At 39.4% G+C, this 24,233-nt stretch overlaps 1 protein-coding gene across 6 annotated transcripts in view; it reads left to right on the top strand.

Annotated features, from left to right (window-relative positions):
- The window catches only part of GASK1B (golgi associated kinase 1B), a 95,855-nt gene that overhangs the window by 35,855 nt on the left and 35,767 nt on the right, over positions 1–24,233 (top strand). For all 6 annotated transcript variants that reach the window (XM_081541694.1, XM_081541693.1, XM_081541695.1 and 3 more), the window contains one exon: positions 16,618–16,832. In XM_081541694.1, the coding sequence (XP_081397820.1) occupies positions 16,618–16,832 (215 nt within the window). The remainder of the gene's footprint in view (positions 1–16,617; positions 16,833–24,233) is intronic.

Genomic DNA, 24,233 nt, shown 5'->3' with positions numbered 1-24,233 from the left:
ATCTAATGCAACTAGACGCTGATGACTTGCATGCTGATGCACAAATATGGGCTATTTTATTTCTTAAGGAGACAGCACTGTAACCATAGCAAGAATAATATTGAATGTCCCCACGTACCAGGCACTGTTGTAAGTACCGTGCACCTGTTATCTCATTAAATCCTCCTAAACTTTTATGACAGGTACTCTATGAGAGACATTTTGTGGACATGGAAGGAGAGGCCTAGTGTAATTAAATACCTTTGCTCATAGTCATATAAATTACGCCGATGTGAAAAGGGTCCATAAGATGCAAAGGGAGATGTGAAAGAGCATCAGAGGCTGTGACTGAATGATGTGCCTGTTGCAGCCCCTCAGATGGAGCTTTCTGCCAGTCAGTCTGAAGACAAAAGGTCCCAGTGATAAAGTTTCTTTATTTGTCTGTTTTTAAAACTGACAGAGGTGATCCTGTTATCCCAGAGCCACTAGCTAAGGTTCATCTGGGGCAGGTTCTTGCTTGTACAACTTGATGAATTCTAGATGTCTCTCCTTGAATCCCAAAATATATATATGTGAAATTAGCAGGTATACTGGCTCTGAACAGTGTACTGAACCATTTTATGACAGGTGTCGCTCCAAATATATCCTAGAATATAAGAAGGGTGTACTTGGGGAAGCATAAGGTTGTAATTAGGTAGGGAGGGTCAGGAGGGGACCATCCTACAGAGTCTAGCCATGACCATGGGCCTGAGTCCCATCCTATGATACCTGTGTGGGAAATACAAAACTGAATTGAAAGATAGCATCAGAGGCTTTGTAAAAAAATCCATGTTTGCAATAATGAAATATTTTTTTTTAGTTGTGAGTCTATAAAGAATCTAGTGTTATGTATCACAGAACATCTATACTGCGTTCGATGTCACATATCTGTTGCATTACTTAACAATTCCACACAGCAGATAGTATTAATACTTTATATATGAGAATCCTGAGATTTGGTAAGGTGTAATATTTGTGCAAGGATACATAGCTAGTGAGCAGCGGAAGTGGGATTTGTACCCCGATCTGTCTGATACTGAAGTCTCCCATGTTGCTTCTCTTACCCACGATACTGCTCAAACATAACTTGATATAATCATGAGATAGTGACAGCAATGTGCAAATTTTAACCTGGTGATTTCTGATTTACCATTATGCCAATCTTTCTATTTAACCTATTTTTTCAACTCAACCATTTAATATTGATACAATTTTCACTCAAGGGAAGTATGACCAGACTACTCTAAACACGGCTACAAGCATTATTGTTGTTTAAATAAAAGCCAGTGCCTCCCAGATCTTCTTGTTTTACCATAAACAATTACTTGTATGTAAATATGACTGAACATATTAGTATGTTTTCTGCCAAACTGTCCTTGGGAAAGCCATCAATCATGACAGAGGTCACCAGATACTGTGTGGTGCTGGTACATTTAGATAAGTTTTTAACAAAATATTTCAGATATGTATCTAAGGCAAGACAAAACAGATTATGTCCATGTAAAGAGCAGAGGAACCCAGGAGCCCCTGTGATCCTCCACTTAGCAGCTTGGCCAACCTTTGTGGCAGTCTGCTCAGCTATGCAAATGAATCCCAAGGGCTACCATTTTGGTAGCATTTAAGCATCCTACTGTTTTTCATGCCTAGCATGGAAGATGCATTATGTTTGCTTTACTTTTAGGATGTTGCTTTACCACTACAGAGATGTCAGACTGAATTAAGGTAGCCTCGTTCCAGGACTTCTGTGTGTCAAGGCTGCTTGGATGACAAACGGCAAGCACCTCAACAACTTCCATTTAAATTCATTGTAAATCCCAAATTGCTCACTGTTCTCAGCCTTGTACTGCCTCTTCTTATCATAAAGCAGGAGAAATATGCTGTGTATTTTCCACTGTCCTCTTGAGTCCATGTGAGCAGTGCTGTGAGTTGCTGGCTGATAGTGTGACTGCCAGGGCAGGGAGATCGCAGCTGCACAATTCCTGTTGTCTCAAGCTCTCAGGTAAGGACAGAGGTGTTTTGCAGGGAATTATAAGAATCACCCAGATGCCCATACAACTTGGAAATACCCTGACTTCAAAATCCTAGAAATCTTGGACACGGGTGGAAACTTTCTTAAAATATTAACTCAAGAGTGTAGGAATCATGTCTTATTTTTGAGGAGCTGGAAGGAAAGCACGTTGTTTTATCAGAAAAGCCTTAAGGGTTTTATTTCTTTAGCAATCAAATTGACGAGTTGGTCAGTTTCACACACAGGTTTACTGAGCATGGGCTCCAAGCAGCGCTGGGCTCTGCTATTTTCTTGTTTGTTCATTACATACTTTCATTGGCCAAGTAGGGGAACCTGGGAGCCTTCTCTGCTGTTCCTCTGGAAGGTGTCCCTGGATTTCTCACGAAACTGGGATAGAAGAGTCAGTGGCTAATAGTTGGCACAGTGCTCACAGCCTAAAAATGGCATGTTCCTCAGTTCCATGCAATCTATTCCTTTCTTCAGAATCACATTATCTTTTTTCTTTTAAGAAATATTTTTTGATCACCTGCTATGTGCCAGCCACTCTTCACTGGGGGCTGTATCAGTGGACAGAACAGCGAAGAACCCCTGTCCCCATGGAGCTGACACTGTTGGACCACATGACAGCTCATAGCCTGGAGGGGTTCTTCATATGACCCCTGATTTCAAGATTCAATCAGCTTGAGCCTGAGCCCAAGCTCATGACCTTTCTATTGGGACTGCATCTGTTACGGTCTCTAGGTGGGTTAAGGACTACACAGGTGACGACCTCAGTTAATGGGCAAATATTGACATTTCAGTTGAGTTTGGTTGTAATTTGTAGCATGTACTTTCTACTCGTGACTCTAAACATGAGGAAGAAGCTGTAGAGCTTTTAATTCAAATAGCTTTGCAGTTCACAGCATGGACTGGCATATCTGTTTGCTAGGGCTGATACCCTAGCAAAAATACCACAGACTGAATGGCTTAAACCTTTATTTCTCACAGTTCTGGAGGCTGGAAGTTCCAGGTCAGGGTGTCGACTGGTTTGGTTTCTTTGAGGCCTCTTCCTTAGCTTGTAGATAGCCACCTTCTCACTCTGTCCTCCTATGAGCTTAACTGTGTGATCCTGGGCCCCTTGCATTCCCTCACTGTGTCCAAATCTGTTTTTCTTTTATTTAAAAAAAGATAAAATTTTTCAAAAATACTTCTTTAGGATTTTTTTTTTATGTGCACAGTTTTTTTTTTTTTTTAAGTCTTAAAGTTTGTTACACTATTGCTTCTGCTTTATGTTTCGGTGTTTTGGCCAAGAAGCATGTGGGTCTTAGCTCCCTGAGCAGGGATTGAACCCACATCCCCTGCATTGGAAGGAGAAGCCTTAACCACTGGACCATCAGTGAAAGTGAAAGTCGCTCAGTCGTGTCTGACTCTTTGCGACCTCATGGACTATACAGTCCATGGAATTCTCCAGGCAGGCCAGAATACTAGAGTGGGTAGTCGTTCCTTCTCCAGAGGATCTTCCCAACCCAGAAATAGAACATTTCTCCCACATTTCAGGTGGAATGTTTACCAGCTGAGCCACTAAGGAAATCCCCAAATCTCTTCTTCTAAGGACATGAGTCATATTGCATTAGGACCACTCTTAATTGCCTCTTTAAAGGCCTTTCTCCAAATGCAGTCACCTTCTGAGGTGCTGGGGTTAGAACTTCAGCATATGAATTTTGGAGGAACACAGTTCAGCTCAGTAATTACTGGCAGTCTAGACTCCCTGAATTTGAAGCCGGGTTCTACCACCTGAGAGTTGTGTGGCCTGGGAGAAATGACTTAAACTTTTTCTACCTTATTTTTTCAAGAGTATGATGATATTGGTAATGGTACTAACCTCATCGAGCTGTGAGCATTGAGTGAGCTGATGTGGCTAAAATATATATAACAGCGCCACCCCTCCCAAAAGGACACTCAGTGATTGCTATCTGTTATTTTCATTCGGTTTCTAAGCTAATTCAGCTCTTGGTGATAATGTCTCCTTAGATTTTCTTAGTTTGTTTCTCTAAATCGATGTTTACATGAACTAAGTAAACAGGCAGTTCATGTTGTCATTTAATGAAAGTGCTTGGGGTGGATGGTGGATGATTCCAGTCTTTTCTGTTTGTGGAGTGCGAGGCACTTTACGTTCATCATCTCACCAGATTGTATGGCAGCCCCACACACCAGTTGAACAGGTTTCCTGTGGGGAAATGAGGCTCAGAGAGGAACCATGTCCTCCAAAGGCTGGCAGGTCGTGTGCGGTGGGGCTGGGACCCAGCCTCATCCTCATCACTGTATGAGCCTTCACCATTATTCTCTCACCTTAGTGGACTCTCAGCAGGTGTGAGCTGGGCCTTCCCAGGTAATCAGCACCCACATCAGAACCTGCTACCTCCATAGCCTTTCGGTATGATTCCCAAATGGAGCCAGGATGCCTTAACTGTCCCCTTCTCAAGACACTGATTTTGGGTCACAAGGAGTGAGGCAGTGTGTGTGCACCACTCCTGTGTTTATTATTCCCAGTCTCAGAGAATTATGGAGACGTGGGGCTGGGTGGTAGAATGAGGGCCTGGAAACCCCTGGATACCCCCACTTCTACTCCTCAAGGGCCTCTAATTCTTTTCGATCCATTTATACTGTTGTTGTTCAGTCGCTCAGTTATGTCCAATTCTTTGCAACCTGGTGGACTGCAGCACACCAGGCTTCCCTGTCCCTCACCATCTCCCAGAGTTTGCTCAAACTCATGCCTATTGAGTCAGTAATGCCATCCAACTATCTCATCCTCTGTTGTCTCCTTCTCCTGCCTTCAACCTTTTCCAGCATCAGGGCTTTTTCCAATGAGTCGGCTCTTCACATTAGGTGGCCAAGAGTATTGGAGCTTCAGCATCAGCATCAGTCTTTCCAATGAATATTCAGGACTAATTTCCTTTAAGATTAACTGGTTTGATTTCCTTGCAGTCCAAGGGACTCTCAAGAGTCTTCTTCAACACCACAGTTCAAAAGCATCAATTCTTCGGCACTCAGCTTTCTTTATGGTCTGACTTTCATATCCATACATGACTACTGGAAAAACCAAAGCTTTGACTATACAGACTTTGGTGGCAAAGTAATGTCTCTGCTTCTTAATATGCTGTCTAAGTGTGTCATAGCTTTTCTTCCAAGGAGCAAGCGTCTTTTAATTTCATGGCTGCAGTCACCATCTGCAGTGATTTTGGAGCCCAAGAAAATAAAGTCTGTCATGGTTTCATTGTTTCCCCATCTATTTGCCATGAAGTGATGGGACCGATGCCATGATCTTCGTTTTTTGAATGTTGAGTTTTAAGCCAGCTTTTTCACTCTACTCTTCCACCTTCATCAAGAGACTCTTTAGTTCCTCCTCACTTTCTGAGTACAGTGAAATCACCACTTACTAGGTCACATCAGCCAAATGTTTATTCAGGGGCCATGGACCATTGCTTAGGACCTACAGGCTGGAGATGGAAAGTGGGGGATTCTGAAAAATTCACTCATTTATTCGTCAGCATATTTGAATGCTTGGTCGAGACGTTATGTCAGGAGCTGGAGAACCAAAGATGATTGGTGATGAGTCCCTGTTCTCAAGAGCTCCCAGCTTGGAAGGCGGGAGGTGGCTAAGCAAACCCATCCTACAAGCGTGGTCAGGTAAAAACCTCGATGGAGATATTTTGGGGGAACCCTGCAGGCACAGAGAGGGATGTGTACTTAGGGGGATAGTTAGGGGTATTGCAAAAAGATTTAGAAGCAGTAATGTCAGACTGTGGATGAAGTGAGAGATGGGTGGGTGTAGAAAGATGGAGAGAGCATGTGCCTGGAAAACAGTTCTGGGAAAAGGAGATTAGCGGTTGGAGGGGGAGAGTGGAGAATGATTGGATTTGTGTCATGGAAGGACATGGACTTCATCCCACAGACCATGGGGAAACATTTATGGGTCTGAAGAAGAGGGGTGATGTAATGGGCTTTGGACTGCAGGAAGCTTACTGCAGTCAAGAGTTCATGGCTTCTTCATCTACATTAGCAAACACTAAATGGCCCAGGGCTGCATCACCCAGATGTGACCAACACTTTATTGGCAAAACGTGATTGTCCGTGGAGCCTGGCAGTGATCCCATCCTCACAAACCTCTGAAGTTGAGGTCGGTTCCTGTTTTTCAAAGTGGAATATTGGGACAGGAAGAGCCTGGAAGTTTCCATTTTCATAGCGGAAGTCCTGGGCAGACCTCGAAAGCAGAAGTTCCTGTCCATGAGTCAAAGCTTCAGAACAAAGAAGGACACTTTTTAAAGTGGAACTGATGGTTTGGATTGTTTGAATCATCTGTGGTGGAGGAAGTCACAAGTGCTTCATGCTTAGCTAATGCTTGAGGAAATGTGGAGATTATTTTAACTCAGTTCAACCTCAAGAAAACTAGTGAAACAGTTAGAAAAGCAACTAAATGCATTTATTTTTTTTGTTGTTGGAAGAACTAAATCACCCAGAAATCGGATTCCTAAAACAAACCCTTGTATTCAGGGCTTGATTGTCTGCACAGATTCTTAAAATATAAAATGTATGGAATTCTGCTTCTGTGTTGTCTTCCCCTTTTAAAATCATTGAAATATAAATTGTTTCTTCCTAATATGTGACGGTGCTGTATTTCAGTGTCTGTCTAGATCTCTTACCACCCTGCCAGACAGGTTTGGAGAATGGTCTTTTTACCTCTTGGGGCGCTCAGTGCCTCAGTCAGGGTGGCTGGAGGCCTGGGCTCCACTCCTATGGAGACCAGAAATACTGTCAAAAGTAGAACTCTGGGCTTCCCTGGTGGTCCTGTGGCTAAGACTGCCTTCCCAATATAGGGGACCCGGGTTCTATCCCTGATCAGGGGACTAGATCCCACATGCCACAATTAATGATCCTGCATGCTACAATGAAGACCCATCATAGCCAAAAAAAAAAAAAAAAAAGGGTACAATCAATACTTGTGACTCCTTTCTTGACCTCACCCACAAGCTCAGCTCTTCTTCAGAGAAGGTTCTTCTCATCAATGGCTATAGCCCAATTTCAGAGCCCAGCAGTTTTTTTGTTTTGCTTGTCTTTGCACTTAGAGCTCAGCCTTTATTTTAGTCCTTCATTCACTCCCTTCAGAACATTCTTCAACTGGCAGACATGTAACCTGATCATCATTACACACGTGTTTGCCTGATTCTACTGAATTCCTAGCTACAGCCTGGGTCTTGCCTGGACTGGGATCTGGTAGGTCCTCCATTTTTGGTATGCTTCATTCTGAACACTTTCTATCCAGAACACGGACAAAATGGGTCCAGAAATTAAGGGGCAATGGTAAATACATGCTTTTGGAATAAGAGGATGTTTGAAAGCCTAAGTATCTTATTCTCTGTCCCTACCCTCTCCCGCAAGGCCATCAGAATCTTGCATTCTTATTTACCCTCTCTCACATTGACTAACTTGTCTATGTTCGTCAACACTAAGCCAAGAGGTCCTACCTGCTTTTTTCACTTCTGTCTAATACTTTTAATCACCAGAACCCTACTGTGAAAGGCACTGTAGAAAAATAGAGCAGATCATTCATTAACAACCAGACACCTGCTACCCTCTCACGGGAGGTACACCCCTTCAACACCTGCTTTTAGCAGATTAGAGTTTTGCAATGTTCAAATTTTCCTTCAATGCATCAGACAGTTGCAATGGAACTGGACAAAATTTGTTTCCCATAACAAAGATGAGCCTCAAGTTTTGGCTGGTCTTTGTTTTCTTTAATGGATTTTGGAGTTATTTTTAATGAAAGGCTCTGAGCTGAACTGTCACTTTCCTTTTTGTCTTGTTCACAAGAAGTCTTGGAACTTGGCCCATGTGATAAAAAAAGGCTTCTGATTTCAGAGCTCAGGATGTTTGACTTATTTTTGCCCAGCGATAGATGCAGACTGACAGCTCCACCTATTGTTCAACAAGACCGGTCACCGGTTCAAGGTGAAGGACACTTAGTAAACTAGGGTAGAGGAGGCTATGTGTAGCATTCATTCTTAGTGGATTTTCACATTCATCTTCTCAAAAGAATGTCTTCTTTGTGCTTTTGAATAAAGAACAAACTTGGAAGAACCTAAAAATTCAAGGGAACTATTCAGATTTTGGAAAAAATAAGTTTTACTGGCAAGTCTCATTTTTTTTAAAAGACAGCTGTATAACCTTTAGTTTACATGAGCACCCACATATCTTTTAAAACCCCACATCCTCCCCACTCTGACAGTTAGAATTTTATTTCTTCACTGTAAAATTTCTCTGGAGAGCATAGTGCTGCATCATTTTGACAAACCTGAATGTGAAGAGATGAATGCAGCTCATCTCTGAGGCACTTCAGGTAAGTTGCTTTCAGAGTCTATTTTTCTGTCATGCCTTCAGATCTATCAAAGTTCATTTAATGCTGTTATCAGCCATATTTTATACAGAGTGGAGTTCTCGCAGTAGCTGCTCACAGTTCTGAGCTCTGGAGCCATCCTGGCAGCTGTCACTACCTCAAGGGAGGGCAATGTGCACAAATACTCTGCAAGATCTGTTTGTTGGGAGGAAGAGCGGGTGGCCCACCAACTCTGAGAACTGGTGCTGGCCCTGCTTTCTGGAAGTCCCTTCCCCATGGTGACTGATGTCAGGCAGGGCAGGATAGAACCTCTTTCTGTGACAGTCAGAATATTTGCTAATGGGAGATGGATGTGGAGGAAAACAGTTGATACTAACTGAAAAGCAATTATTCCTATCTGCTGAAAGCTCCCTGTGGCCGTTTGAGAACAATTTTTAAAATAATTTAATAGAAGATGTATCATTCAAAAAAATTTAAGGTTTAAAAGGGGGAAATAGTAAATGAAATGCAATATACTCCTAGACTGAAATGGTAATAGTTGATTCACTACAGTCTGTGGCTGAGAGATAGCCCACAGCCCATTTTTCTGTTTTGTGAGCTACCAATGGTTTCTACAATTTTTAAATGGTCGAAAAAATATCATCATCATCATAATATTACTATGACACTTAAAAATATATGAAATGTATACTCAGTGTCTGTAATAAAGTTTTATTGGAATTTGGTCACCATCCTTTGTGTAGGTATTGTTTCCACTGCTTTTGTGTCGCAATGGAGTTGAGTACCGGCTAGTGGACATTGTATGGCCCTCAGTCATCATCTGACCACTGGGCTAGATATCACAATTAGAGTGATAATACTTAAGAATAGTTAATTGTAAGAGACATGTTTGCAATACACCATTTAGTGAAACAGTTCTGACAAACTACATACGTAAGATGATTCCAAATAGTTTGTTACCCTTGTATAACTTTTGTGTCTTTCCCTTGGTGGAAATGTAAGTTCTATGAAAGCAAAACAGCCACAAGAAAACAAACAAACAAACACCAAACAACTGAAAACCTGACATGTATGCATGTGTGTATGTATGTATGTATGTATTTATGTATGCTTTAGGCCTAGAGCAGCACTTGAAATATAGTAGATGCTCAATAAACAAATAAGGGCTAAGGGAAGGCTGATGAATTATGTGATTTTATAACGTATGCATGTAATAATAGTCAAAACAAAACCTTTCTAGGATATGCATATATGTGAGGGACCATGCTGAGAACTTTAAATGCATGATCCCATTAACCTTCATGCAGTTAGTTATGGAAGGTACAGTATTGCCCACATTTTACAGAGGATGAAAGCGAGGTTTGAAGGGATTATATAACTTGACTAACATCACAAAGCTAAGAAGTAATGTGACCAGAATTCAGAAAGTCTCTTGGCTTCCAGAGTCTGAACACTAACCGCAAGCTATACTCCTTAAATTTCTAAAAACAATTTATTTTTTCAAGTGTGAAAGAAAGACATGGGAAAATATCTGATGTCAATATACAAAAAATAGGACCAGTTACTAGGATAGGAGATTGTAGATGATTGTTGTTTTCTGGCTGTATATATATATTTCTTTGTATTATAGTTGATTAGAATATTTTATTAGCTTCATGTGTAACATAGTGACTTAATGTTTCTGTAGTTTTATACTCCACTTGAAGTTATTAAAAATCATGGTTATATTTTCTTGTGCTGTATAATATATCTTTGTTGTTTCTTTGTTTTTATGTATAGTAGTTTGTGACTTTTAATCCCTTACCCCTGTATTGCCCCTCCCACTCCCCTCCCTCCACTGGTAACTACTAATTTGTCCTCTATGTCTGTGAATCCGTTTCTGTCTTATTACATAATTTGATTTGTTTTGTTTTTTTAAATTCCACAAGTATGTGATAACATAGAGTATTTGTCTTTCTCTGTCTGACTTATTTCACTAAGCATCATACTCTTCAGGTCCATCCATGTTGTTGCAAATGGCAGAATTTCATTCTTTTTTATTACCAGGTAGTATTCACTGAATGCGTACACACACACACACCCCACATCTTTGTTACCCATTCTTTTGTTGATGGACATGTAGGTTGTTTCTGTATCTTAGCAACTGTAAACAGTGCTGCTGCGAAGATTGGGGTGGATATATCTTTTAAAATTAGTATTTTTGTTTTCTACAGATGTATGCCCAGCATTGTAATTGCTGGATCATATGGTAGCTCTATATTTAGTTTTTTGAGAAACCTCCCTATTGTGTTCCACAGTGGCTGCACCGATTTGCCTTGCTAGTAACAGTGTAGGAGGGTTCCCTTTCCTCTATTCTCTCTCCAGCTTTTGTTATTTGTGTTCTTTGTTGTTATTGCAGGATAATTGCTTTACAATATTGTGTTGGTTTCTGGCAGACATTAATATGATTCAGCCACAAGGATACCTACGTCCCCTCCCTCCCGAGCCCCCTCTCCCGTCTCCCACTCCATCCTACCCCTTTAGTGGTCATGGAGCACTGTGTTGATCTCCCTGGATCACACAGCAAATTCTGAATTGCTACCTATTTCACGTATGGTGATATGTTTCCATACTATTGTCTCAATTGTCCCACCCTCTCTTCCCCCACGGTGTCCACAAGTCTGTTCTCTATGTCTGCATCTCTATTGCTGCCTCACAAATAGGTTCATCAGTACCATCTTTTTAGATTTCATACACACGTGTTAATATACAAAATTTGTCTTTCTCTTTCTTACTTCACCCTGTAGAATACACTCTAGGTTCATCTACTTCATTAGGACTGACTCGAATGTGTTCTCTTTTATAGCTGATATTTTATAGCAATATTTCATTATGTATCTATCTATCTATCTATACCACAGTTCATCTGTTGATGGATGTCTAGGTTGCTTCCATGTCCTAGCTATTGTAAAAAGTATTGCAACAAACACTGGGGTACATGTGTCTCTTTCAATTATGGTTTTCTCAGGGTGTATGCCCAGTATTGGAATTGTTGGGTCATAAGGCAATTCTAACCCTCTTGCACTGTTGGTGGGAATATAAATTAATATAGCTACTACGGAGAACAGTATGGAGATTCATTATTTGTATTCTTTATTATGTTAGCCATTCTGACAGATGTGAGCTGATATCTCATTGTGATTTGATTTGCATTTCTGTGATGAATAGCAGGTTAAGCATCCTTTCATAACCTATTGGCCATCTATAAGTTTTCTTTGGAAAAATGTCTATTCATGTATTCTCATTGTTTAAGTCTTCTTTGTTTTTCTGATATTGAGTTATATGAGCTGTTTCTGTATGTTGGATATTAGCCCCTTGTCAGTCATTTCATTCACAAATATTTTCTTCCATTCAATAGTTTATGTTTCCTTTATGGTTTCCTTTGCTGTGTAAATGTTTTTAAGTTTAATTAGGTCTCATTTGTTTGTTTTTGCTTTTATATCTTTTTTTTCATATTAATTTTATTTATTTATTTATTTTTATTATTTTTTTGTGTGCTCTACTATTTATTTTATTTTATTTTATTTTTTAAATTTATTTATTTTAGTTGGGGGCTAATTACTTTACAATATTGTAGTGGTTTTTGCCATACATTATCTTAGGAGCTGATTCCAAAAAATATTGCTATGGTTTATGTCAAAGAATATTCTGTCTGTGATTTTGGAGCCCAAAAAAATAAAGTCTGACACTGTTTCCACTGTTTCCCCATCTATTTCCCATGAAGTGATGGGACCAGATGCCATGATCTTAGTTTTCTGAACGTTGAGCTTTAAGCCAACTTTTTCACTCTCCTCTTTCACCTTCATCAAGAGGCTCTTTAGTTTTTCTTCACTTTCTGCCATAAGGGTGGTGTCATCCGCATATCTGAGGTTATTGATATTTCTCCCGGCAATCTTGATTCCAGCTTGTGTTTCTTCCAGCCCAGTGTTTCTCATGATGTACTCTGCATATAAGTTAAATAAGCAGGGTGACAATATACAGCCTTGACGTACTCCTTTTCCTATTTGGAACCAGTCTGTTGTTCCACGTCCAGCTCTAACTGTTGCTTCCTGATTTTTGGGCTCCAAAATCACTGCTGATGGTGATTGCAGCCATGAAATTAAAAGACGCTTGCTCCTTGGAAGGAAGGTTATGGCCAACCTAGATAGCATATTTAAAAGCAGAGACATTACTTTGCCAACAAAAGTACATCTAGTCAAGGCTATGGTTTTTCCAGTGGTCATGTATGGATGTGAGAGTTGGACGGTGAAGAAAGCTGAGGGCCGAAGAATTAATGCTTTTGAACTGTGGTGTTGGAGGAGACTCTTGAGAGTCCCTTGGACTGCAAGGAGATCCAATCAATCCATCCTAAAAGAGATCAATCCTGGGTGTTCATTGGAAGGTCTGATGTTGAAGCTGAAACTCCAATACTTTGGGCACCTCATGCGAAGGGTTGACTCATTGGAAAAGACCCTAATGCTGGTTAGGATTGGGGGCGGGAGGAGAAGGGGACGACAGAGGATGAGATGATTGGATGGCACCACCAACTTGATGGACATGGGTTTGGGTAGACTCCGGGAGTTGGTGATGGACAGAGAGGCCTGGTGTGCTGCAATTCATGGGGTCGCAAAGAGTCGGACACGACTGAGCGATTGAACTGAACTGAACTGATTCTGTCTGTGTTTTCTTCTAGGAGTTTTATGGTTTCAGGTCTTACATTTAGGTCTTTAATTCATTTTGAGCTTATTGTACATGGTGTGAGGAAACATCTAATCTCATTCTTTCACATGTAGCTGTCCAGTTTTTCCAGCACTACTTAATGAAGAGACTGTATTTTCTTCATTGAATATTCTTGCCTCCTTTGTTGTAGATTGACTATATGTGTGTGAGTTTACTTCTCCATTCTCTATTCTGTTCCATTGATCTGTGTGTCTGATTTTGTGCCAGTACTATACTATTTTGATCACTATAGCTTTGCAGTATTGTCTGAAGTCAGAGAGCCTGATTCCTTTAGCTCTGTTCTTTTTTCTCAGGATTGCCTTGACAATTTGGGGTCTTTGGGTTTCATATAAATTTTAGGATTATTTGTTCTAGTTCTGTGAAAAGTATCCTGGGTATTTTGACAGAGATTATAGTAAATCTGTAGATGGCTTTGCGTAGTATGGCCATCGGAGAAGGCAATGGCATCCCACTCCAGTACTCTTGCCTGGAAATCCCATGGACAGAGGAGCCTGGTGGGCTGCCGTCTATGGGGTTGCACAGAGTTGGACATGACTGAAGTGACTTAGCAGCAGCAGCAGCAGCATTATGGCCATACAATATTAATTATTGTATTATTATTATTATTATTGCAATCCAAGAGCATGTGATATCTTTCCACTTTTTGTATTGATATAATTTTCAAATTCCTTCATTAGTGGAGTAAATTCCTTCTATTTTTCAGTAAATAGATTTTTTACCTCCTTGATTAAGTTTATTCTTAGGAATTTTATTCTTTTTAATATGATTGTAAATGTGATTATTTCCTTAATTTCTCTTTCTGAGAGTTCATTTTCAGTATATAGAAGAGCAATAGATATCTATATATCCATCGTGTATCCTGTAACTTTACTAAATTCATTTATTAGTTCCAACATTTTTTTTGTTTGTTTTGGTGGAGACTTTAGTGTTTCCTGTAGATGTCATCTTTTAGCTATGCATTTTAATGTTTTTCCACATTTACTAAAATGAATAGATTTGCTTTTTTAGAAAATGAAACAAATATTTCTAAAGCAAAGGAAAAAGCAATGCAGAAACTGCTAACTGTTTATGTGCGGCATTTCCTCCTTTCTCTGAGGGCCTCATGTGCTGAGGAGACCGCTGGTTTGTCTTTCTTGTACATTGACTTGTTTTGTTGGAGTTCAGTGTTGGATTTCAACTCCCCTTGAGTACTTTCTAGCCCTGAGAATGCAAAGTGGTAGCTGTGTATCACTTTGTTCGAAAGATACCAACTGATAGAGCCTCTTGGTGTTAATATTTTGAAGTCCATATCTTTGAAAGCTTCCCTGGTGGCTCAGTGGTAAAGAATCCACCTGCAATGCAGGAAACACGAGTTTGATCCCTGGGTTGAGAAGATCCTTTGGAGAAGGAAATGGCAACCCACTCAAATATTCTTGCCTGGGAAATCCATGGACAGAGGATCCCTGTGGGCTACAGTCCATGGGATCCCAAAGAGTTGGACATGACTTAGTGACTAAACAATAACAAAAAACCTTTGAAAGCTATGCTGTGTCTCTTACATGTGTTTGGTTACACTGGTTATTCGTGTCTCCCACTACATGATGGACGGCTCCTGTTGGTATTGTTGTTCAGTTACTAAGTCATGTCTGACTCTTTGCTATCCCATGGACTGTAGCACACCAGGCTCATCTGTCCTCCACTGTCTCCCAGAGTTTGCTCAAATTCATGTCCATTTAGTCAGTGATGCTATCTCATCCTCTGCCACCCCCTTCTCCTTTTGCCTTCAATCTTTCCTAGCACCAGGGTCTTTTCCAATGAGTTGGCTCTTTGCATCAGGTGGCTAAAGTATTGGAGCTTCAGCCCTTCCAGTGAATGCTCAGTGTTGATTTCCTTTAGGATTGACTGCTTCTACCTGAAATTTACTATTGTTATTTTTTAAATAGGCATAGTATTTGGAGCATATACATTTAACATTATATTTATCTAGCATCTAAGACGATAATTAGGTCCCAGTAGCACCAAATCATTTAGTACAGTAAAGGAAATAAAAAGGAGTGAGATAACAATTAAGTTATTTAGTTATGGTTCCTCTTTCTTTATTTTTCTTTTAATTGTACATCAGTGACAGTGACCTATTTTCCACAGTCTAAAGGACTTTCTACATGTCCTGACCTAAATTGCAAGGCTAAAAGGAGAAAGACTTTTCTTTTGAACAAAAGTGGAATGTAGGTGCTTGGAATGATGAAGTGAATGTTATTAATATTATTGAGGTCCCTGGAACACCAAATTGAAGAGCAGTTAAAAGAGTGACTGTCCTTGCATTAAAGACCAGAGATAAGAACTCTCCACAAAGGCAAAGAAGCAGGGTGGGAAAATAAGTCTTTAACAAAAACAAACAATTATAGATTGAGAACCTCTCAGGTTATTTGAAAAAGCTTTAAAAATCCCTGTGATGTGTCTTGACATTCCAACCATAGTTTCAGAGGCTTCTGTTGTTCAGGCTTGTTAAGAATGAGTTAAATTGGATTTTTCAGATCTTTGTGACTTACTTTTTTTTCTTTTTTCCAAGCGATCATTCTGATTTTTAAGTTACAAGCAAAGCTGATCATCATCCTCTTTGAGTGACTTTATTTGATAGACATGGAGGCTTGAGAGAGATACTTTCAGTTTTAAGCCTGCAGTATCATTTAATGTACAGTTTATCAGTGAAATTTCTAAACTATCAAAACTGAGACAAAAGCATTCAAGTGACGTTTTCTTTGAAATATATTCTATGCACTGGGAATAGAAAAAAATGATATTTCCTTAAATATACTTTGTGCGGTTTTATGTGAATAAATAATCATTTACCAGCAGTGCCATTGTTTCATCAGAAAAGAAAAAAAAAAAACAAACCAAAAAACACCTCTAAACCTCTTACTTCCTTTTTCTTTCTTTGGAGATTATAGTGACCAGTGTGAAACATACAATTTCACTTTTAAATTTGCAACTTCTAAAAATTCTTTTTCTTCCTGACATCGTACTGTAGCCTCAGAAAATCAGACAGTTGTTATTACAAATAGAGTGCAGCTCCACTCAGACACTGAATAGACAATTATAAATGTCTGGATTCTTTCCTTTTTCATGGTGGCTGCTTTTAGATGTGGAATAAAACCACATTAACCAGAGGGCGTTGTTATTGGTGGTTACAGGCCTATTCCTGCCACATCTATAAAGTATCTTTTTTTTTTTTAAAAAAAGATCCTTTTCTTTCCTTGTCTAACAGTAACTTTCCATCATATAAGACTGTTATCAGGAAGCATCATAAAGGTATATGAATATTAAATTATTCAGAAGACAAAAGGACCATAAATGTCACCTAACCCAACTCTAGCACATGACAGGTGAGAGTGTAAAGCTTTGAAAGGGTGAATGACATCCAAGGGCACCCACAGAGTCAGTAACTTGTTAACTGTTTTTTTCTTCTGTTTTTTTGATTTTATAGGTGGCCGCCCATGTCCTTTCATCCTCTGGGATCCATCTTTGTCTCCAACAAATAACGAGACCCACTCTTCTGTTAAGCTCACTTGGGGAACTTATCAGCAGTTGCTGAAACAGAAGTGCTGGCAGAATGGTCGAGTACCCAAGCCTGAATGGGGCTGTACTGAAATACATCATCATGAGTGGTCCAAGATGGCCCTCTTTGATTTTTTGTTACAGGTAAGTTTATTCAATCAAGTAAGTAGTTACCTGAGACTAACACTGAGTTATGGCCGTCTGCAGTTAGGAAGTTTCTGCACCTTTTGAGTTTTTATGAAAGTGTAGTTTAAATTCTGTAATGTTGTATTTGGCAAGCCTGGTACAATGTCATAAGACATTATAGCCTTTTAGGAAATGTTCAGAAATGTCCCTCAGCCCTTTTATTAATTTCTGAATAGGTAATTCTTCAGTACATTACTACTGGAATCATCATACCTATCATAGATACAATTTATTATGATAACCCATCAGTGGCTTTTCAAGGCAGGTAGTCTTACAGGTGATAGTAGAAGTTTGTCTTTTTTCTATTTTTCCACACTGTTTCAGTGGTCCCTTGGCCACTTTTCTTACAGTCACCATTTCCTGTTTTCTTTCCAGTAATTCTTTGTAAATACATCATTAAGACTGACACTGGAGAATAATAAATATTGGCCATCTAGATAACTGCATGATTAGATGTTTTATAAGTTTCTTATAGCTTTTATCTCCTTCTGATGAGGCTCTCATGACTCTTCCTGTCCCCTCATTCCAATTACTGCCTTCCTCTTCTTCCACTTTAGAAAAGCTGCCTTTTTGTTGTTGTATTGTTAATTAGTATTTTGTGGCAATGTAGGACTGCCTTAAGACATCTGCAAAACATTCTCCTTTTGTCAATTTTGTGTGTGCATAGGTATGTGTGTGCCTTTTCAGCAAGGAACTAGAGAGGGACAAAAATGTAGGAAGAGGGGCTTCCCTGGTGATCTGGTGGTTATGAATCTGCCTACCAATGCAGAGGACATGAGTTTGATCCCTGGTCCAGGAAGATCCCACGTGCTCAGAGCAGCTGGGCTTACACGCCACAACTACTGAAGCCCCTATCCCCCTGGAGCCCATGCTCCACAATAAGAGAAGCCACAGCCATGAGAATCCTGTGCACTGCAGCTAGAGAGTCGCCCCTGCTCACTGCAATTAGAGAAAGCCCAAGCAGCAATCAAGCTACAGTGTGGCCGAAAAAAAAAAAAGTGTAGAAAGAAACCCAGTTTGGTGAGAGCCACAGGACAGGGATTGGGAACTTTCGAGGAGAGATAATCCCTGGTGTCCATGCCTCAGAGCCACCAGTGAGAACTGAGCTGGGAGCAGGCCACTTGGTTTGGGGAGGAGGCCATCAGGAAGCGCCAGATACTGATGAACTGTGCAGCTGTGAGGCTCAGGCCGGGGTTGTATATGTATAATCTTATTATTCCATTTATCAGCACACTCTCTCTGTGAGGTAGACACCTTCTCTCCATTGTACAGGTAAAGTCACTGAGGCATAAAGAGGTTATTATCGAGAACTGTGAAGTGTCTGTGGTCTTACTCTGCTTATAGTCTAACAGGTTAGCCAGCCATAGATGTTAGCAGAAGAAAAAGGACTCCCAGATGAGAGACAAATGACTTCATTACCCGTGTTCCTCTGCCCTTAAGGCCCACTGGGGAGTTATGGAGTGGCCTCACTGAACGCTGCACACAGTGGGTTTTTGTACCTTCTAAGAAATCCTCCAGTCTTTATTTTATTTTTTTTTAACTGAAAAATGAAATGATGTACAACATTATGCTGCTTTCAGGCGTACTCCACAGTGATTTGACATTTGCAGACATTATGAAATGAGCACCATGATAAAGCTAGCATTCATCTGTCCCCATACAAAGTCATTACAATATTATTAATTGTATTCCTTATGCTGTATGTTACATCCTTGTGACTTATAACTTATAACTTTATTTTATAACTGGAGGTTTGTATTTCTTAATCCCTGTCACTTATTTCACCTGTCAATCTCCTTCTTCTCTGGCAACCACCCATTTTTTTTTTCTCTATATTTAGAAGTCAATTTTCCTTTTGTTTTGCTTTTTGTTTATTTTTTAGATTGCACATATGAATATGGTGTTTGTCTTTATCTGATTTATTTCATTTAGCATAATGCCATCTAGATCATCCATGTTGTCATAAATGGCAAGTTTTCACTTTTTTATGGCTGAGAAGTTTTATATATGTATACATATATATAGATATCTCACACCTTTATCCATTCATCTGTGGATGGACGCAAGTTGCTTCCACATCTTGGCTGTTGTAAATAATGTTTCAATGAACAGTGGTGTTGATTGTTTTCTTAATGTTTTCTTCAGGTAAATACTTAGAAGTGAAATTAGTAGATCATATAGCAGTTATATTTTTAAGTTTTTGAAGAGTCTCTCCATCAGTTCAGTTCAGTTCAGTTGCTCAGTTGTGTCTAACTCTCTGACCCCATGGACTGCAACATGCCAGGCTTCCCTGTCCATCACCAACTCCTGGAGCTTGCTCAAACTCATGTCCATTCGAGTTGGTGATGCCATCCAGCCATCTTATCCTCTGTTGTCCCCTTTTCTTCCTGCCTTCAGTCTTTCCTAGCATCAGGGTCTTTTCAAATGAGTCAGTTCTTCTCATCAGGTGGCCAAAGTATTGGAGTTTCAGCTTCAGCATCAGTCCTTCCAGTGAATATTCAGGACTGATTTCCTTTAGGACTGACTGGTTTGATCTCCTTGAAGTCCAAGGTACTCTCAAGAGTCTTCTCCAACACCACAGTTCAAAAGCATCAATTCTTCGGTGCTCAGCTTTCTTTATAGTCCAACTCGCACATCCATACATGACTACTGGAAAAACCATAGCTTTGACTAGATGGACCTTTGTCTGCAAAGTAATGTCCCTGCTTTTTAGTAAACTGTCTAGGTTTGTCATAACTTTTCTTCTAAGGAGCAAGTGGCTTTTAATTTCATGGCTGAAGTCACCATCTGCAGTGATTTTGGAGCCCAAGAAAATAAAGTCTATCACTGGTTCCACTGTTTCCCCATCTATTTGCCATGAAGTGATGGGACCGGATGCACCAATTTATATGCCCACGAATATTGCACAAGTTTTCCCTTTTCTCCACATTTTTGCCAAAAATTTGTTGTCTTTTGACAATAGCTATTCTGACAGGCATAAGGTAGTATCTCCATGTGGTTATTTGCTGATTTTAGGGGGTGTGGGGCAGTTGATATGCAGGATCTTAGTTCCCTGACTAGGGATTGAACCCTCACCCACTACAGCAGAAGTGTGGAGTCTTAACCACTGGACTACAGGGAAGTCCCTTTCTTTGCTGATTTTTTTCCCTTGTGGTTTTATATTTCCCAGGTGATTAATGATGTTCAGTATCTTCTCATGTGCCTGTTGGCCATCTGAATGTCTTCTTTGGGAAAAATGTCTATTCACATTCTATGCCCATTTTTAAATTGTTTTTTGATGTTGAATTGTATGAATTCTTTGTGTATTTTGAATATTAACCCCTTAATAGATATATAGTTTGCAAATATATTCTCCCATTCAGAATGTGGCCCTCCTTTTGTTGACAGTTTTCCTTGCTGTGTAAAAGCTTTTAGGTTTGGTAGTCTCATTTGTTTATTTTTCCTTTTGTTTCCCTTGCCTGAGGAGATAGATCCCAGAAAAAAAAAATATTGTTAAGACAGATGTCAAAGAGCATACTGTCAATGTTCTCTCTTAGATTTATGGTTTCAGGCCTTGTATTTAGGTCTTTAACCCATTTTTGACTGCTTTTTTTCATATGGTATGAGAAAGTAGTCCAGATTGATTCTATTGTACACAGCAGAACAGTTTTCCCACGACCACTTATCGAAGAGGCTATCTTTCCCCACTGTATATCCTTGCTTCTTTGCTGTAGATTCATTGACCATATAAGTTTGGGTTTATTTTGGGGCTCTCTATTCTATTCCATTGATCTATATGTTTGTTTCTGTGCCATAACTATACTGCTTTGATTACTGTAGTTTTGTAATATAGCTTGAAATCAGGGACTGTGACAACTCAAGCTTTTTTTTTTTCCTTCTTTCTCAAGATTGCTTTGGCTCTTTTGGGTCTTTTTTGTTTTCATACAAATTTTGGAGTTATTTGCTCTAGTCCTGTGATAAATGCCTTTGGTGTTTTGACAGGGATTGCCCTGAATGTGTAGATTGCTTGAGTAGTGTAGTCCTTTTAACAAACATTGACTCTTTCAATCTATGGGCACAAAATATCTTTCCATTTGTTCTGTCATCTTCAATCGCTCATAGTTTTCAGAGTATAGATCTTTTTCTTCTTTGATCAGGTTTATTTCTAACTAATTTATTCTTTTTGATATAATTATAAAAGTGATTGTTTCTTAATTTCTCTTTCTGATGGTTCATAATTAATATTTATAAATGCAGCACATTTATTTATTTATTTTTAATTGGAGGATAATTGCTTTACAATGTTGTGTTGGTTTCTGCCATACAAAAATGTGAATCAACTATAAGTATACATATGTACCCTCCCTCTTGAATCTTCCTCCTACTCTGCACCCTATCCCACCTGTCTAGATTTTCACAGAGGATCAGGTTGAGCTCCTTGTGTTAAACAGCAATTTCCCGCTAGCTATTTATTTTGTATATGGTAATGTATATATTTCAATACTACTCTCTCAATTTGTCCCACCCTCTCCTTCCCCTGCTGTGTCCACAAGTCTGTTCTCTATGTCTGTATCTCTATTCCTGCCCTGCAGGTAGGTTCAATAGTACCATTTTTCTAGATTCCATATATGTTAATATATATTTGTTTTTCTCTTTCTGACTTACTTCACTCTGTATAACAGGCTCTAGGTTCATCCACCTCACTAGAACTGACTAAAATTTGTTCCTTTCATGGCTGAGTAATATTCCATTATATGTACCATGGCTTGTTTATCTATTGATCTGTTGATGGACATCTAGGTTGCTTCCATGTCATGGCTATTGAAAATAGTGCTAGAGGAACATCAAGGTACCTGTGTCTTTTAGAACTGTGACTTTCTTAGGGTATATGCCCAGTAGTGGGATTGCTCAGTCCTATGGTGGTTTTACCCCTAGTTTTAAAGAAATCTCCATATTGTTCTCCACAGTGGCTGTATCAATTTGCATTCCCACCAATAGTGTAAGAAGGTTCCATTTTCTCCACATCCTCTCCAGCATTTACTGTTTGTAGATGTTTTTGATGATGGCCATTCTGATGGCTCAGCAGGTAAAGAATCCACATGCAATGCAGGAGACACTGGAGACGCTAGTTCGATCCCAGGGTGGAGAAGATACCCTGGAGAAGGAAATGGCAATGTACTCTAGTATTCTTGCCTGGGAAATCCCATGGGCAGAGGAGCCTGACAGGCTACAATCCAAAGCGTTGCAAGGGTCAGACACTACTGAGCAACTAAGCACATTCTGACTGCTGTGAGGTGATACCTCATTGTAGTTTTGGCTTGCATTTCTCTAGTAATAACCAATGCTCAGCATTTTGTTTATTGGCCATCTGTGTATCTTCTTTGGAGAAATGTCTGTTTAGGTCTTCTGCCCATTTTTTGGCTATGTTGTTTTTCTGATATTAAGCTGCCTGAGCTGCTTGTATATTTTGGAAATTAATTCTTTGTCAGTTGTTTCATTTGCTATTAATCTCTCCCATTCTGAGGGTTGTCTTTTCATCTTGTTTATGCTTTCTTTTTGCTGTACAAAAGATTTTAAGTTGAATTAGGTCCCATTTGTTTATTTTTGTTTTTATTTCCATTATTTTAGGGAGTTGGTCATAGAGGATCTTGAGGTAAAAGAGTATTCTGCCTGTGTTTTCCTCTACGAGTTTTATAGTTTCTGCTCTTACACTGAGGTCTTTAATCCATTTTGAGTTTATCTTTGTGTATAGTTTTAGGAAGTGTTCTAATTTCTTTCTTTTACATGTAGCTGTCCAGTTTTCCCAGCACCACTTATTGAAGAGGCTGTCTTTTCTCCCTTGTATATTCTTGTCTCCTTTGTGAAAGATAAGGTGACCCACAGGTGCATGGATTTATCTCTGGGCTCTCTTTCTTATTCCATTGGTTTATATTTCTGTTTTTGTGCCAGTACCATTCTGTATTGATGACTATAGCTTTGTAGTATAAAGTCAGGAAGGTTGATTTCTCCAGTTCCATTCTTCTTTCTCAAGATTGCTTTGGCTATTCAGAGTCTTTTGTATTTTCATATGAATTATGAAATTTTTTGTTCCAGTTCTATGAAAAATGCCATAGATTGCTTTGAGTAGTGCAGTCATTTTCACAATATTGAGTCTTCCAAAACAGGAACATGGTATATCTCTTCATCTGTTTATTCTGTCTTTGATTACTTTCATCAGTGTCTTATACACTTTCTGTATACAAGTTTTTTGTTTCCTTAGGTAGGTTTACTCCTAGGTATTTTATTATTTTTGTTACAATGATGAATGGGACTGACTCCTTAATTTCTTTTTGATCTTTCATTGTTAGTGTATAGGAATGTAAGGTATTTCTGTGTATCAATTTTGTATCCTGTGTCTTGACAAATTCACTGATTAGCTCTAGTAATTTTCTGATAGTATCTTTAGGGTTTTCTATGTATAGTAGCGTGTTGTCTGCAAACAGTGAGAGTTTTACTTCTTTTCCAGCCTGGATCCATTTTATTTCTTTTTCTTCTCTGACTGCCATTGCTGGGACTTCCAAAACTATGTTGAATAATAGTCATGAGATTGGGCACCCTTGGCTTGTTCCTGAAATTGGAGGAAATACTTTCACTTTTTCACCATTGAGAATAATGTTTGCTGTAGAAAACCACCAATCTAATGAGATGCTGCTAGCAGACCTGTCCAACATTTGTCCCAGAAGGAGACATTATTTTTATTATTTGGTCAGGAAGCAAATCTATCTTCCATCCCAGAAGGAGACAGTCTTTGTAAGATGCAATGATTTTTGCTATATTGACATCCTTGAAGAGATTGTGCAGAACAAAGCTTGCTATAAGACGTGCAGAAATGCCCTGAAGAACTGTTTCTCAACAGTTACCTCTTTCGTTTGTCGTTACTTAGTTAGCAAGTTCCCAAATAGAGATTTCAGCAAGTTTGTCTAACTGCATTTGTCATATTTTACACTATTATTTTACAACAACTGCCAAGTTATTTTTAGTTTAATGAAAGAAGTTGGTGTGATAAAAGGTTGTAGCAAGAAAGTGGAGAATGTATGAAGACTTCTAGGATGAAGTATGTAAAGGTACTCACTGTAGGGGTTGAGCAGCGTAGATGTTGAAAGTCCTGAAGGTAATGCCTTGGGGGAGCAGAGGATGGAGTGGAAGTTCATGAAACTAGTGGTGAAATATACAAGAAAAGAAAGACCTTGAGGTTTGCAGCCTATGATCAGAAGAGCTAACCAATAATGATAGATGGCAAGCCTTGTTTCTGGTGATATTTTGTTGTTGTTGCCCTGATTCTTGGTTTGCTGTGTGTTTTCCTTCTCTAGTTGTGGTGAGTGGGGGCTACATCTCATCATG

This window comes from Giraffa tippelskirchi, chromosome 11, assembly GCF_054371585.1.
Source record: "Giraffa tippelskirchi isolate mGirTip1 chromosome 11, T2T-mGirTip1v1.2.pri, whole genome shotgun sequence".
Lineage (NCBI taxonomy): Eukaryota > Metazoa > Chordata > Mammalia > Artiodactyla > Giraffidae > Giraffa > Giraffa tippelskirchi.
Note: the sequence above shows the minus strand (reverse complement) of the source record. Positions and strands in the feature narration are given on the sequence as shown.